Below are 16344 nucleotides of genomic sequence, written 5' to 3'. Positions count from 1 at the left end.
CAGTAACGGAGTATGCCAACCACGCAAGAGATCACCTGAAGACTGACTCGGAGCTAAAGAAATACGACGGGTGAGTCATTAAAGATCCTGTTAAAGTCACGTCACCCATTTTCAGCTTATCTTTGTAGGCTATAATGGGTCTTCAGAGTTACTACAGGGGGGCCGCCAAATCTTTGTGTGATAGGAACCATGTCTGAAAACATACCTGAACATGAATCCATCATATTAATAGAAAATACAATGTGTAAACAAACAAAACACATTGGAGTACTGTAGTTCACCCTCCCAAAAAATGACTTATTTCTATCAATTACACATATTTCTATAAATTCTAGGAGACTCGGTAGGAGACTCGGTAGGAGACTCGTTGAAACTCCGCCGGTCATCAAATTCTTGGCTTAGAAATGTGACAAAAACAAATCTCCATGAATTCAAGGGTGTCATTGGGTGTCTAATTGATAGAAAATATTTTTTTTTCCTGTGAATTACTCCTTTACGTCTACACAACACTGATGCTAGTGCTGTCAAACAAGTCTATGCAAGACATTTAATCTGCAACACAATTTTATCCAATATGCAGTTGCTTCATCTCAATCTCTCAGTCCTGTGTGTGACCTTTGACCTTTCCGTCGGTGTTCAGAGTGGTGTGTGTCGGCGGGGACGGCATGTTCAGTGAGATTGTGCACGGGCTGATCGGACGCACGCAGCGGGACAACGGCGTGGACCAGAACTGTCCCGACCAGAAGCTGACGCCCTGTGCCCTCCGCATCGGGATCATACCTGCAGGTCAGAGGTTAACACGGAGCCCGCCAGAAACGAGACTCTCGTGTTCCAGGGTTTACATTCTTTAATCCATGTTTTGATCCGGTCGCTAACACAACAACACCAAGTAGGACAGTGGCCGCGGCCATTTTGAAAATGCGTGCGCATCCACTTCCATTCTAAGCCCTGTATTTAAAGCTCTGTATCTCAGAAACGACATCTGGGCCGTTTCTCTGGCCCAGACAAGCGTTTTCAACGGCCTGTAGCAGGCGCTGTGATACTCGCGGTCGGGTTTTTCCACCACCGACCGAGAGAACAACAACCGATCAAGACACCACACACAGCAGTTTGTCACTGTAACATGCGATTACGGATATTTGGCTCTACGCTATTAATTAATGGTGGCGGATTAAGAGTTAACATGCACGCGCGCACGCACGTGCACAACTGCACACACATGCATGCACGAATGCACGGTGGTGGTGGTTAATTACCATGAAGGTGATTTATATATAAACAATGACCACCTAGCCATGCATTATCCCGCATATGACACGGCTACTTAATACATAAATTAATACATTGATCCAAAACACAACAAAACGAGGTATTTCCTTGCTTACGGTAATGAAAGTATTCCATAAGTGTCGCAGCTGGCCGTCTGCCTAGCTGCAGCACAGTCGGAAAACAAGTTAAGTGAGTTGATCAAATAGAATCAATTTCCGGGTACTGCATCGTATTTCTCGCTTCAAATGTTATCAAAAAGAATTTTGAGAGCAATGTTTTACTGTGTGTGTGTGTTTACATGGCTGTCATGTTGGATACAGCAGTAAATCAAGCAGCGCAGCAGGTGCCCTGAGGCTTTGATTAGGCAGCGGCCTGTTATAGAGCGGAGCGGTCTGTTATCAAGAAATAACGCTGAATTCAGCGATTGACCAATCAGAATCAAGCATTCAACCAAGCCGTGTAATAAAGCTATTTAACATGGATTGTTCTCAGTCACCATAACTGATTTCAGTCATTTGGATTTCATAAAAGCCAGCATGTCTTCTATGGAAGAATGTTCTCCAGCGAAAATAGCCTATCTACAAACTCAATGTGTGTGAGACGCATTAAGAACTTGTCGATAGGCTTTTTCTGTTTTTTATTTTTGGCAAGTGGTCAAAGCATCTTCCATAAAAAGCCTAATGGTCTCGGATATTTCATAAAAGCAAAGGTTAAAGCTCCAATATTGTAGGGACATTATTACTAAAACATCATCATTTTACATATTGTGTTAATTAATTGCTTAGGAAACAGCACCAGTGTGGGTGGAGACTCGGACTGTTTCACTAATCGCACATTCAGGACTTGGCCATATATACAATGTTTTTCAGATGTGAGATTTTATTTTGCTTTAATCCATGTGTTAACATAGTCGTCTCTTCTCTTGTAGGATCCACAGATTGTATCTGCTATGCAACTGTCGGGGCTAATGATCCTGTGACTTCAGCTCTGCACATCATAGTGGGTGAGTCACAACAACCATTGTATCCACTGTCTCCGTACACAACAAAGGGCTATTATCTTGCTGTGAGGTTAGGTCTATTATAATGCAAGATTATGCACATTTATAATGCATTATAATGTACTTTTGATAACACTTGTTATAAATGTGATTATAATTATGCACAAGGTGTATGAAGTATAAGACACTGGAGCAGCTCTGACAATTTGTATCAGCTCTGTAATCTTTTATTACTCGTGTGAAGTGAGCGTCGCAGGAAGATGCAGTAGCATCGAAATGTCAGTTTGTTTAATTCTCTCCCTGTCTCTCTCTCTTTATATTACTCTGTCACACTTTCACAACAATCCCTGCTCGGAGACTGTCAGGCAGTGTCAGCCGCGAGTGCGGATTCACCTTTGCGTAAATGGTCACGCCACCCTCCTACTAGAAGTAGGGGATGAATTTCCATGTCGAACGTTGCGAAGTTCGATTAGGCGACTCAGCCCCGTTCGAGTTGCAACCCGATACACAGAATAGTAAATCATGTTCTGACGAGAACGTTTGCCAGGACTAATTTTTGTATAATTATTGATTATTTGTATTTTCTTATTCTTATTTGTATTGTATTTCATTGAAACACATTGAGTCCTCGCTTGTTGTGTGACACTTGACTTGACTGCCACTCAAAGTGGCTACTGGCCAATCACACAGTATGTCAACCTACATGTGTGTGTGTTGTTGTTGTTGCTAGGAGACAGTCAGCCTATGGACGTGTGTTCGGTTCATCACAACAACACCTTCCTGCGCTACTCCCTCTCCCTGCTGGGGTACGGTTTCTATGGCGATGTGCTGACTGACAGTGAGAGGAAGAGATGGATGGGGCCGGCCAGATACGACATCTCAGGTAAAATGATCTCCATCAACATATTACGACACATATAGACTGTAAACGAAAATATGGACGAACGGAGCTGTGAAGTCACCCATTGGTTCCTACAGAAGCGTTTTGAAGCCACTATATCAGAGAATTCAGATCCGTCGTCTTTTGATTTCCGGTCCCGAAACGGAACCAGAAAAAACGAATGCTATTGGCCGGCTGGGGAGCGAGGGTGCGTCTTTACCCAGTCCATCCAGTAGAAGCCCTAGAAGCATTACCCTAATTTATCATCAATTTTAAAATTAATGGGACCATAATTTTCAAAAACACATCTCATCGTAATTGAAAGGTTCTCGAGTTACATGCATTACAACCGTACACACACACACACACGCACGTACGCACGCAGAGACGGGCGCATTTATAGAAGGATGACATGAAAGGTTTTCTGCAACCAGCAGGAGGGGAAATAGCGACACCTTGTAGGCCATTCATGAGAACTGCAGCATGTTCAGTACTTCATTATCTAGCCTCATTTCCAGAGGTGAATGCTTGCTGCCTGCTTATAACCAGAGGGGTCAGCGGCTCAAATTCTTGGGCCGGCTGGGGAAAACATGGGGCAGGGGATGCAATATGCTCTGACTAATGTTCCTCGCCCCCTCCAACAATAACTAATGTTCTTTACCTTGCCCTTGAGCAAGGCACTTAACCCCGATTGCTCCGGCCTGCAGCTGTACACCACTGATGGTGCATGGCAGCTGCAATGCCCCAGCCTGTCCTCTAGGGGGGGTTGCTGGTGCTCAGCAAACCTGGCCTGGATTAATACTGTACATTAATTTTGTCATCAGTAATTGTCCAGTTTTACACTGTACCATGTTACATTGTTTGCATTGTTGCTTGGATAAATTGTAGTGCAGTAGCAAACGCACTAATGAGGATGCTGGCAGTGGAAAAAGTGAAAAATGAAAAGGGAGAATTCTCAATTACTAATGTTTCTTTCTTTCTTTCTTTCTTTCTTTCTTTCTTTCTTTCGATATGTTTGTGTGACACTGCATGTAGTATGTAACCTGACTCCGCCAGATGGGGCAGCAGAGAGTACACTGGGTTCCCCCCTCCTGCTCCCATCTGGGAACTCTCAGGCAGACTTGATGCCCGGCCACAAAACGCCCTGGCCAATCAGCGGCAGCTAGAGGCGGGATCAAGGCATACACAGTGCTGCCTTGATCCCGCCTCTAGCTGCCGCTGATTGGCCAGGCCGTTTTTTTTTACTAAAAGTTAGAATATGGAAATAAGGACTTTCTGCCCGATATAATGTATGCCCAGCATGTGTTTGGTAGACAGTTTTCATACACTAAACATAATCTTTGTGTCGACGACACCTCCCCTATAGGTTTGAAGACATTCCTGACCCACCACTACTACGAGGGGACTGTGTCCTACGTACCAGCTAACGACATCCTGGGGACCCCGCGGGACAGGACCAGGTGTCGAGCAGGGTAAAGGCCTCACCATTCATAAATCACATGAGTCTGAACCAAGACAAAAAAAGAAAGACCCTCCATCTGTATGGGTTACTTCCCGTTTCTGTGTGACGTAGGGATTTAGGTTGGCATCTATTTCTACCAATGGGAGAACACAGCCTCCGAACCGTTCTTTAGCCCCATCATGGTCACTGAACTAAATATCGGAGCCAGTCGCCACAAGCCACACAATCTTCAAATCAATCAATCACAAATTAGGAGAGAATCAACTTTGTCATTGACCTTTCTCTGTCCCAGCAACTCACACTCGCGAGATCTAGCACCAGTAAACATACGACATTCGTGAGATCTGCCGCCAGATGGAACCCATTTAGGATACCATTTGTGTACGATTTAGCCTTTAACGTTGGGGTGGCGGATCTTTCTAAATATCCACCATCTTTGGTCTGAAGCTGGGGTTTACTTATCTATGCCGTCCTCAGACAAGCCCTCTATCAGCCTCTCCAGTCATCCTCAATTCTCCATACTATGCCATACTATGCCATCTCCGTGGCTATAGGGCTGGACAATTAATCACAACCTAACTATGAAATCACAATCGAGAACTACTGCAATTTCGAAATAGCAGAGGCTCTAATTAATTCATTATATAAAAGAGAGGGCGTGGTCCAAAACAGACTCGTAATCTAGGTATTCTAGTGTTTCAGGTAATATTTGGTCCATGAATCCAATACCGTACTTGTATTTCACCCTTAAATGTAGGGTATACTAAAAAGACTATTGTGTTTTTCATGTTTAGCTCACTGTCTAGAAGTCATTTACTGAATAGGCCTACTTTACATTACGGCTGAGAATTTAAATTTCCTTGACATTCCATTGCATTTATTGGTTTCCATTCATTTCAGTATGACAATGTATGCACATTGTATTCAATAAAAGCAGTAGGGTCCTTTAAATCAGTGGTTAATCTAGATATTTTCAGGTCACGGCCCCTGAAATTTGAAATGCCATCTTCCTGTGAATTTAGTTTGCCCTGTATGAAGACTCTTCTTATTAATGTACATAATCTTCCTGTGAATTGAGTGTGCCCTGTGTGAAGACTCTTATTAATGTACATAATGTACACCCCTATCTCTGCATTTCAGCTGCCTGATATGCAGGCATAGCGGGCAGCTACATTCTGAAGAGAAAGCAGAGAAATACAAGACGGACAAGGTTTCCGACAGCGGTAAGTCCCTTTTCAGATTCAGTGTAGCAGAGAGTGGCTTCGAAAAATCCTCCCGTTTTTATTTTTCAATGCAAGTCAAATCTTCTTTGTGTTATAGTCAGCTGTAAAAACCTGATGTAAAATGTACTGATATTTAAGGTTTTGCTCCAATTTAAATAATGTATGGTTTTCAAGGAGAAAGAAAAAATATCCTGCAGAGGATACAGTATGCTGGTCCACACAATTACATGCGCACGCACGCACGCACGCACGCACGCACGCACGCACGCACAATGTATATGCATGGGATAATTGACGAGGTGGTCATTGTTGAGAAATAAACCCTGACAGGATGATTAAACCCTGAGGCGATTAATCATCCTGAAGGGGTTTATTTCTAAACAATGACCGCCTCGCCGTCCGTCATCTTGCTTATTACACGGCTACTTAATAAATACATTAATACATTGACCCAAAAGCAACAACAAAACAAAGTATTTCCTTGCTTAACCGTTTCCGTCCATAGGACGTCGCCACACGTCCTAGGGGTCCCAATCGACGCGTACATCCGACGTCCTCACACGTCCTAGCGCATCCTCAATGATACGGGGCGAGATAAGAATATTCTGAATTTTTTCCTTTTTTTTATTTGTCAGTTCGCCTTTCGGCTAGCGTATGCTACACTTTAGGCAATTGTTAGCTTACCATTGACTTAGCTGTTAGCGCGGCGGAAAGAATGACTCGTCTCTCCTAATCCAGGGCGCTCTCCATGGTGTTGAACGGATCGATATACTGGCGCTTCATTTCTGCTCCTCATCCGTCTCTCCCGCAAAATATGAACACTTTTTGGATCATATATCGTATAAATTAAAACGATCGCAATGTAAGCTAGCTATGTAAAGTAAACTTTTGTTTCCGGGTCGTGGGTTTCCGAGTAAAAGCGGCCATGTCTTTCCGGCACCCCAGAGCTCCTATTTTGAAGGACTTCCGTACCTTAGCACTGATTGTGTTAAGGTACAGGAAAGTATTCCATACATTTCTGCCAGGTGCGGCCCCCGGTCACGTCCGTCCAGCGCAACACGGTCGCCTCGGAAAAAAATGTTGATCAAATAGAATGCATGTTCTGCTCATCGCTCGTTATTCAGAAATAACAATCCGCTGAATTCATTGGTTGACCAATCTGAATCCAGCATTCAACCAAGCCGTGTAATGAGCCTCGTTAACCATCATTTAGTTTTAACAAAAGCTATCCCGTATAGCAGTGGTCCAAAACCTTTCAGGTTGAGACCCATAAGAGAGATTAGTGGGACCCATTCTAGTGAAATAGCCAATCTCGCAACGCAGCACGAAGCGCAAATACATGAATTATTTGTTTTAACATTCATACATTTTATTTCTAAAAAAGTTTTTTGAAATTTTGTTTTTTTTAATGTAGGAAAAGAAAATGGGATTTTTATTCGAGTTGTGACCCACAAATGGGTCTCAACCCACTGTTTATACCGAACCTTCTAATGTGTCTGTTCCAGAGGGAGATGATGGTGGGTGGAAAACGATTCGAGGCAAGTTCCTGGCCATCAACGCAGCCAGCATGAGCTGTGCGTGTCCCCGCAGCCCCAAGGGACTGTCCCCGGCCGCACACCTGGCCGACGGGACCACCGACCTCATCCTGGTCCGCAAGTGTTCCCGCTTCCACTTCCTCAAGCACCTCATCCGACACACCAGCAAAGACGACCAGGTACACCATGTATGGTTGCCGTCGGGCAGAAACCTCTTATCTTTCTTTCTTTTTTTGTACTTTAACGCCCTTCTTGATCATACTACAGCGTCACACAAAAGTAGCAGATCCACAAGCTCGAAGGCACAGAATTTCAATCCGGGAAAAGTAACCGTTTTGGACATATGAGGTTTCCTCCTGACCGACGACTTTGTTGATCTGGGTCAAGTGTTTCTAGCTTGTAGATTTGTTCTTGTTGGCAAGTGACACGTTAAGCCCAGCGCACACAGGCTGCGCAGCGTAACAGCACAGTATCAACGTGCCGCCCATATGCAGCACTCTGCCGTGCGGCTGCCAACTTTGTACAGTTGTAGTAAAAACAAAAAAACACAAAAAAACACTTTCACCGCGTGGCAACGCCTGGAAATAGAACATTGGCGCATCGGAGCGCCGTGCGATGCGTGAACAAGCGTCTGCCGCCGCCGGTGTGGGATAGGTCCATTGAAAATAATGGAGGCAGCTGTTTTTACGCGCGCCGTTTTACTCAATTTCTCAATTCCTGTCCTCCTCCCCATACTTTCTCTCTCTCTCTCTCTCTCCCTCCGTCTCTCCAGTTTGACCTGGCCTTCGTGGACGTGCACCGTGTGCGTCGTTTCCGCTTCGTGCCGCGCCACTGCCAGAGCGACTCGGACCTTGCCCTGGACCTGCATCAAGAGAACGGAAAGCGCCTCTTCAGCCACATCTGCCGGGACCACCCGGCGTGCGGCTGTGCCCCCGCCTTCAGCAGCTGGAACTGCGACGGCGAGATCCTGCCCCACACAGCCATAGATGTCGGGTATGTATCCAAAACATCCTATACTATCCTATCCTTTCACCCTACACACGCTGTAGGGTGAAAACATTCCATGTCCAAAACTCTCTCTCTCTCTCTCTCTCTCCAGTTTGACCTGGCCATCGTAATTCACACTTCACTAAGTGCAATGAATGGGCTCATCCCTACTGTATGTTCCCAGGGTTATATGTGAAGAAGCATTTGGATCTAGCACATTTTGATAAACAGCAATTTTTTTAACTAGCAGCTGTAGATGTGAAATTAATCAAGACGGAGCAACTGCATGACCCATTTTACTGCCTGAAATGAATAGGCTGTTTACAAACAAGCTGCCAGAGACGAGCAACGATTGTCTGTACTTCTCTTCTGTGCCGAGTACCAGCTCTTCTGGCTGGACAGAGCAGCTGGCCTGGAGCTGCCTCTGCTCTCTACTGTACCTACGGTGCTGGGGATAGGTTGTATATCATTGTATCTACATTAACGCCCTACTAGCAGATCCACAACGAGAAGAGCCTGTCGATCTGCTACTTTTGCTATTTTGCGATGTGAATCCTGAGTTTCGGACATTATGAGTTTTCCACCCGACAGAGACGATATCCATCTACTTTACCACTAGTTTAAAACTTTGCTACTTCTTTACAGTTTGTTTTCTGTCCGTCTCAAGTGTTCACTTGAGACCAGAGTCCTGTACCGGGTCGGATACCCGCGGATACCCCGTGGGTACCCGAGTTTGACACTTGGAAACAGGCGGCCAAATCTACTTTTATAAGTTAACAGGTGCGGGGACGGGCGCGTTGTGGAACTGATGATTGACGGGCGGGGCGGGTGCGGGTTTCGAAAATTGGACCCGTGCAGGAGTCCTGCTTGAGACCCAAACAATGGGTTGGTTGGGACCCATGTTTGGGTGTCGGACAACGACTTTTATCCTATATTTTCTTTTTTGAGCCCCTCCTATGTCCAACTTTTAGTGTGTGTAAACACAAACTTGTCCTAACCGATGCTGGTTTAAGGAACGGCTAGAAGGCTGTTTCAACCAATCAGATTGCTTCCTCGAAACGACCTGTTGTGCCTTGAAAAATAACTCAATAAATTTCCTACAAAAACTTTTGTTCTTTTGATGAATGAAAAACAACCTTTGGGCCAACTGCCTTCCTTTTGACACAAGGTTATAGCCATTGGCTACTTAGCTAGTGTTTTATTGCATCTTTGGGTTGATATACCCTATGTGGCTGAATTTTGTAAATGTATTCATGAAGTGGGGAAAAATTATAAATCCAGGCTTTAGGTGGAGGCATAATTAATCAGGATGGAGAGAATAAAACATTATTGATGGTCACCTAGCAACCGGCGGGCAAGGAGTTCTGTGCTCCACATTTCTGCGGTGGTCTGGGGCGTGACGTCAAACCGCCAACCTTCTTGCCCGCCAGCTCCATCATGTAGGTCGAATCATGTAGGTGTATTCGCCAGCATGTAGGTCGAATACACACTCTCTTCAGTCAACTACAATCATAGTACTGCGATTAAAGTACAATTTTGAGGTATCTTTACTTGAGTATTTCTATTCTTGTGATACTTTACACTTATACTTTACTATAGGCCTACTTCAGATAGCCTGGCTTATTAGCCAGGCTATACCTCAGAAGCAAATATTGTACTTTTTACTCCACTATCTGCAATTTATTCAAATAGTTGGCTATTTGTAAGAATAGCAAGAACATTGCTTTACAATGACAAAACCTAAACGTCATAATTCCACATCATGATAATAGCAAAAAAAAACACTGTAAATGTTCTACCTACCAACACCCCACCCCCGCCTCCAATTTCAGAATTTTCAAATCCTAACATTTTAGATTTTTTTTCTCTGTCCCTTCCCAGAGTGCACTGCCAGTTGATCCGGCTGTTTGCTCGAGGGATTGAAGAGCCGGCTGTGTACGAAGACCTCACCAACAACCCGTGTGCAATATAAAAACACCCCCCACCCCCATGCCCCCCCACCCCCACTCCTAGACACTGGAAATGTCTTAAACTGCGTTTTGGAGAAGATCACAACTTCAGAGGTAGACTTATGTCAATATATAGCCCAGCCCCCATACACACACACACACACCAATCTGTGGTTAAGCTCGAGATTTCTGTGGCTTTACCCCCCCCCCCCCCCCCCCCCCCCAGGAGGAAGGAGGAAAGTGTAACTATTTTTATGCCAGTAGCGCAGTGGTTGTGGACCTGTGGACCGGGTCTATCTATCGGCTGCCATGTTAAGTGGTCAGATGGGTGGGCCGTTGAACGCTTTCCAGATTTCAAGTCGGGCTCTGATTCAGAAAAGGTTGAGAACCAACTGCAGTAGCGCAGAGAAAAGGCAAAGAAGAGCATCGTTCCCTTTTCTTCCTGGTGCAAGCCCCATGGTTGTGTCTTGATACCGACAGGGATGAAGGTTGAATGGTGTCTGGTGTCTCACTTAATTTGAGTACCCCTAATCGGCCCCCTTAATACTTGGCTTAAATTAACTATTTAAAGGGATATTTCACTTTCAAAAAAACTTTTGGTCATTTTATCGTCTACTCAGGTTTATGTGAACACCCCAGACAGTTTTTAAATTACTTGATTCAGTATTTAGATATTTGATATTCATTTTAGCGCCCCGCCCCCCCTTCCTATACAAACCCATTGTAACTTCAAACTCTATTTTAACCATGATAGATTCATCGAAAACACCTGACCTTTTTTCTGGTGACTGATATTGTGCCTCTAATACGTGAGGGGCCCGTGATCTTTAATTTACTGTTTTCATTTATTTTCTAATAATTTGTGTTGTCCTCCTCATTCTTATGCAAAACAATTATTCAAAATAAATGAAAACATTCATTGAAAAATCAGTATCAGTCACCAGAAAAAAAGATGGGTGTTTTCGATGAATCTATCATGGTTCACATGGAGTTTGACGTTATAATGGGTTTGTATAGGAAGGGGGCAGGGCAGCTAAAATGAATATCAAATATCAAAATAGTGAATCAAGCAACTTAAAAACTGTTTTTTTTTAAGTGAAATATCCCTTTGAAACGCAATGTACCTTGTTCGCTGTGGTACCCAAGGAACTGTACTTGGACCCATTCTTCTGACCCCTCTGGTGCGTTGTTACAAATAAACTGTTACTCTACATCAAAAACAAGGAGGGTCGTCGCACTCAGAAATAAGTCATTTTATTTTATCATGCTTCAGGAAATGTGACAGACAGACTATGATACAGCCTTTTCATTGCTGTTAGATTCATAAATACTATTGGAAGGCTGGAGGAGAGTCTGGATAAGGTCTGTCACCTTATTACCTGAGGCATGGGGAAACATAATGGGAAAATAAATGTGACTTTTATGGAGCCTCCTTGTTTTTTATGTATTTAAAGAATTATCCTGAAAAAACCTTTTGACCCCTAAACTCTTCCCTCATTCTTTGAGGATTTAGTTTGTTTTTGTTATTTTGAGGCAGTTATGAAAGGCATTTGTAACAGTAGTAGTCTAATACTGTCAATATTTGTTAAACTGACATTTTTGCACATTAGCCAGTAAGTGTTTTTTTCTTTATTTATTAAAGTCATACTTTGTAACTTAGCTTTTTTGAGTTTTTGGCAACAGCTGTGGTTGCTATTTGGTCCTTCCAGCATCTTTTTTCTTTTTCTTTCTTTTTTAAAACTTTGTTTCAATAAATTAATGTCCTAGTTCATCATACAAGAGTGTTGCACAAAAGTAGTGAAAATAGCTACTGTCTCACAACACGTCAAGAGCATTGTTCCATTGAACAATTGAAAGCGTTGCACAGTATGACTTTCGGTACAGTAGAAAAGTAGAGCAATCAATATAAAGGAATGTTTTGCACATTTCGGTTTAAAACCTTTATTTTGATATTATTATTATTATTATTATTATTATGCTACAAATCTAATTATGCTGTGTAAAGTAACAATTGCCTGTTCCTGTAGGTTAATTTAGTGTTTTTGTGAAAACATGCATTTGTTTATATTGAGTTGTAAAGAAGGTACCCAGATTAAGTGATACCAGACACCATTCAGTCCGATTTGTATTTTATGTTTTTCATGGGTTCAGTTCAAACAGCATTTCAGTGGCTTTGTTACAACTATGTGAGACGTGGACCCCTGAGTCAGACTTAAGTTGTGAAAATCCTGACTTGTGACTTGGCTTGTAGTCTTAGGCCCCATTTACACTGGCAGACAAATCTAGCCTGAATCAGATCTGTGCCACATCAAGATTGAAATCCGATTGGTTTAAATGGTCACATGACTCATTTAGACAAATCAGATTCCAATCTGGATGTGGCTCAGATCTGATTCAGGCTGGATTTGGCTGCCGGGGCCTAGAGATCTGGACTTGAGTTACAACTGTACTTTGACCGCTTTTTTCCATATACACCAAATCTCTTCGCCAAAAACAAGCTCACAATGTTTTGCAACTAAGCTATTGTTTGGTGAATATGGACACTGGGGTTCAAGTGTTGACAATCAGGACTTATGACTTGGCTTGGACTTGCACTGAAAGACTTAAAACAAGAAGAAGAAAGAAAGCTTTGATTACAACAAAATGACCTTTGACCCAGGCTGTACCAGTGGAGAAGGACTTATCTGTGTGGTTGTCAGATGACCATTTGAAACCAATGCAGTGTCAGTTTTTTTTTTTCTTTTTTTTTTTTTTAGTATGAACTGAAAGGAACTGACTGATCTAGAGATCATGAAATTAGTGATATTCTGTCTAAATGTCTGAAATAGCTGTCAAAACAATAGTGTTGAATATGTGTTGCACTAGTGGTGCGCTGCTCTCGATTCCAAATCTCTGGCTGGCTCTTTTCTGGTACAAAGTATAAGGCAGACTCCAGAAACAGTGGAACTTTGTCCCACCCCATGCTTAGTACCACCTCCATGAGCATGTGGTGCTAAATTAGGTTCTGAGAACCTAACAAACCTAGTTCAATTCATGCTAAATACGTTTTCACAGCGGTTCGCTTAGTTCTTGCTAGTCATAAAAGAGCCAGCACTGTATAAGGTGCAGATGACCCCCCTCCCTCCCTCCCTCCCCTTGTTTGCAAGCTGGCCTTGCTGCATGTGAGGGAAATGGTAGCAATTCACGATGCTCAACATGCATGCTGTGCTTGTTCATGCATCAAAATCACAGGGTTTTAAACATGTGTGTCCATATACTGCATACCTGACCAAAATACCAATAATCTCCACTTAGGGTTGACAACCGTCCCTTATTTGGAAACTGAAAGATGGGTCACATAAAAAATAATCAATGGCACACGTTTTTCAAGTTCAAACAGCTCACACGTAGGCTACTATAATTGTATTCTTCTACTATAATAACAGATTAACCAATTAAACCCTGTAAACGTAGTAAACTGGACCTGAGTTGTCTCTGTACTTGGATTGCTTTTTTCTGTCTAGACAGAAAATTGAATATTGATGCTGGTGGTTAATATAATATACAAAAAAGATTTTGATAATTTTCTTAGAAAGAATGTCAGGTAGTTGGCCACCCTAGTCTCAAACCATACTGTTGCTGTGACGTAGCTCCAATTATGATGTCAAGATTGCTGTACTTCTTTGTCCAGGAACTATATTGTTAAATTAGATAATTTATCTTTTTAAAAAAATGCTTTACTTTAATATTCACACTAATAACAATGCAGTTTGTCCTACCATTCACTATTTAGTATTGCTTTTCAAACCTATACTACCTTGCACTGATAGAGGGCGCTGTTGCTTCTGGGTTGTATAGTGACTAAACAACCCAGAAGCATGATATTTAAACAGATGCCAGGTTCATAAAACTTTAGTCAACACATGAACCTGGCATCTGTTTAAATATCATGCTCTCATTTCCTTATTTGTGCGCACACACACACACACACACACACACACACATACACACACACAGACAGGTGACACATTAAATGAAAAAGCCTGAATAACCTTTTAGTGGAGAAATAATAATCGCTGACTGGTTGAAACCTTGTATATCCAAAACTGTTAATTGTGTGTGTGTGTGTGTGTGTGTGTGTGTGTGTGTGTGTGTGCGTGCGTGTGCACGTGCGTGCGAACAAGCGAGTGTGTGGCTGCGCAATAGTGACACTTGGTGGTGGAAAAAACGCTATTTCCATGCTCGGACCCAGCCAGCCAGCCAGGGACACACATTGCTGTGCATTGGAGTGGCTGCACTGCACCCCTCAAAAAGGGGGAATATGTTCCCTTATGTAGAGTTCCACAGACTTGTACAATCTATGGTTGCCATGGTGCATCGAAGCTGTGTTTGTGTGGTGGCTCTACAAACCTCTGGGAGAATAATGTATTCTGCAAATACCCCCATCACATTAAAAAATCGCCTATAGCCTTAATAATCCTCTCATGAGGACTGATAATGATGCATCTGTTCAATAAAGGTTCACATTAACGGGACCTTTTTAATTTGTCACCTGTTTGTACTGCACATATAAAACGGCCACTAGAGCAATTATGTAGCATCAGTAAGACTACAGCAAACAGTCTTTACAGACTAGACGTTCATATTCTCAAGTCGTACGACAGGGTAGCAGGGTTCTGACTAACGGACTTTAGCCAGTAAATCGACTCCTTTTAGCCATTTTATTTTCATTCCAATGTGTGTGTGTGTGCGTGTGCGTGCGTGTGTGTGTGTGTGGTGCGCGCGGTGCGCGCGCGTGCGATAATGTACACCTAATCGACTGTCGAAAATGTTGTTTAGTCAAGTGGATTCCATTAACAAAGTGTCTGTATCATTTCAGCAGCAAAGCAGCATAATTAAAATTGAATTATGAACATTTAATGTTCATACGGTGTATATACTCTAGTCTTTGTAATTCCTCAAATGTCTTGTTTGCATCAGCGATCCCCATCCATCCACATTAGGTTGGGAACCGCTGGGTCTGTCTACTGTATATGTATGTGTACACAAACTTCAAAGTGAAATCCCAACACACATTATTATAGACACTCAGTTCACTGCTGTGTGATCTGTGTGGCTGATAATGAAAATCTGTTTTTGTCTTACTGTCCTTGGATTGTGTTTTGTTTTTCTCTCCATTAAAGATGCTGGATCTCTTACCATGGCCATGTCTGTTCATTACCTTGTAGTAAAAACTACTCCACATGACTGTTATGTACATTCTGGGCTCTGATTAGCCTACCTTAACGGGGGGAAAAAGAAGGTAGACAAAATTGGTGCCATATTATCATGAGCATTAGTGAGGAGTGGACCAATTATATGATATGTTAGATTGGTTGGAAAAGTCGTCCTTTAAAGCACCACTTCACCACGTTTCAACTTATCTTCATATAATTGGTAATCACTAATGTTCATGATAAAATGCCACAATTATTTTCTACTTAGGCTGTGTCTCATAGGAGGGCTGTGGGCAGTTCAGAAACCCGTCCACCAGTGACATCATCGATAGGGAATCCAAGCTAATAGACACTGCAGGCTTTCTATTCCTGAAAAGTTGCAATGCGAAAATGGAAGCTATCGTTCTCACGATAATAAAATCTAATCTTTTACTTTAAATCTTGTTTAAAGTAAAATCTGCCTAACGATGATGTCACTGGTGGACGGGTTTCTGAACTGTCCACAGCCCTCCAATGACACACAGACTTGAGTAGGAAAAAAAATATTTTAGATCAACATTAGTAAGGACCGATTATATGAAGATGGGTTGAAAAGTGGCGAAGTGGTCCTTTAACTAGAACTAACGAAAAAAAGAAAAATCAAAATAAAAGTGAGGCTTTACAAAAAAAAATCACACCCGTGTGAACTGAGTGGTGCAACTCCCCTCCCCCCTCTCTCTCTCTCTCTCTCTCTCTGTCTCTCATTAGGAGGCAACAGTGCAGCACTATCCCTCTCTCTGTTTCTGGCACAACAGCGCCACTTTTGCCCCTACTGCTACTCATAGTCACATAGGTTAACACATAG

At 42.7% G+C, this 16344-nt stretch overlaps 1 protein-coding gene across 2 annotated transcripts in view; it reads left to right on the top strand.

Moving 5' to 3' along the window:
- cerk (ceramide kinase) overlaps positions 1–15474 on the top strand; it is a 39939-nt gene extending 24465 nt beyond the window's left edge. For both annotated transcript variants that reach the window (XM_079502125.1, XM_079502124.1), the window contains 9 exons: positions 4–70; positions 641–786; positions 2198–2272; positions 3000–3152; positions 4516–4621; positions 5752–5834; positions 7340–7548; positions 8142–8362; positions 10238–15474. In XM_079502125.1, the coding sequence (XP_079358251.1) occupies positions 4–70; positions 641–786; positions 2198–2272; positions 3000–3152; positions 4516–4621; positions 5752–5834; positions 7340–7548; positions 8142–8362; positions 10238–10328 (1151 nt within the window). In that variant the 3' untranslated portion in view covers positions 10329–15474. The remainder of the gene's footprint in view (positions 1–3; positions 71–640; positions 787–2197; positions 2273–2999; positions 3153–4515; positions 4622–5751; positions 5835–7339; positions 7549–8141; positions 8363–10237) is intronic.
- Positions 15475–16344: the final 870 nt, after the last annotated feature.

Source organism: Electrona antarctica (genome assembly GCF_951216825.1).
Source record: "Electrona antarctica genome assembly, chromosome: 5".
Classification (NCBI taxonomy): domain Eukaryota; kingdom Metazoa; phylum Chordata; class Actinopteri; order Myctophiformes; family Myctophidae; genus Electrona; species Electrona antarctica.
This window is presented reverse-complemented; position numbering and strand designations above follow the sequence as displayed.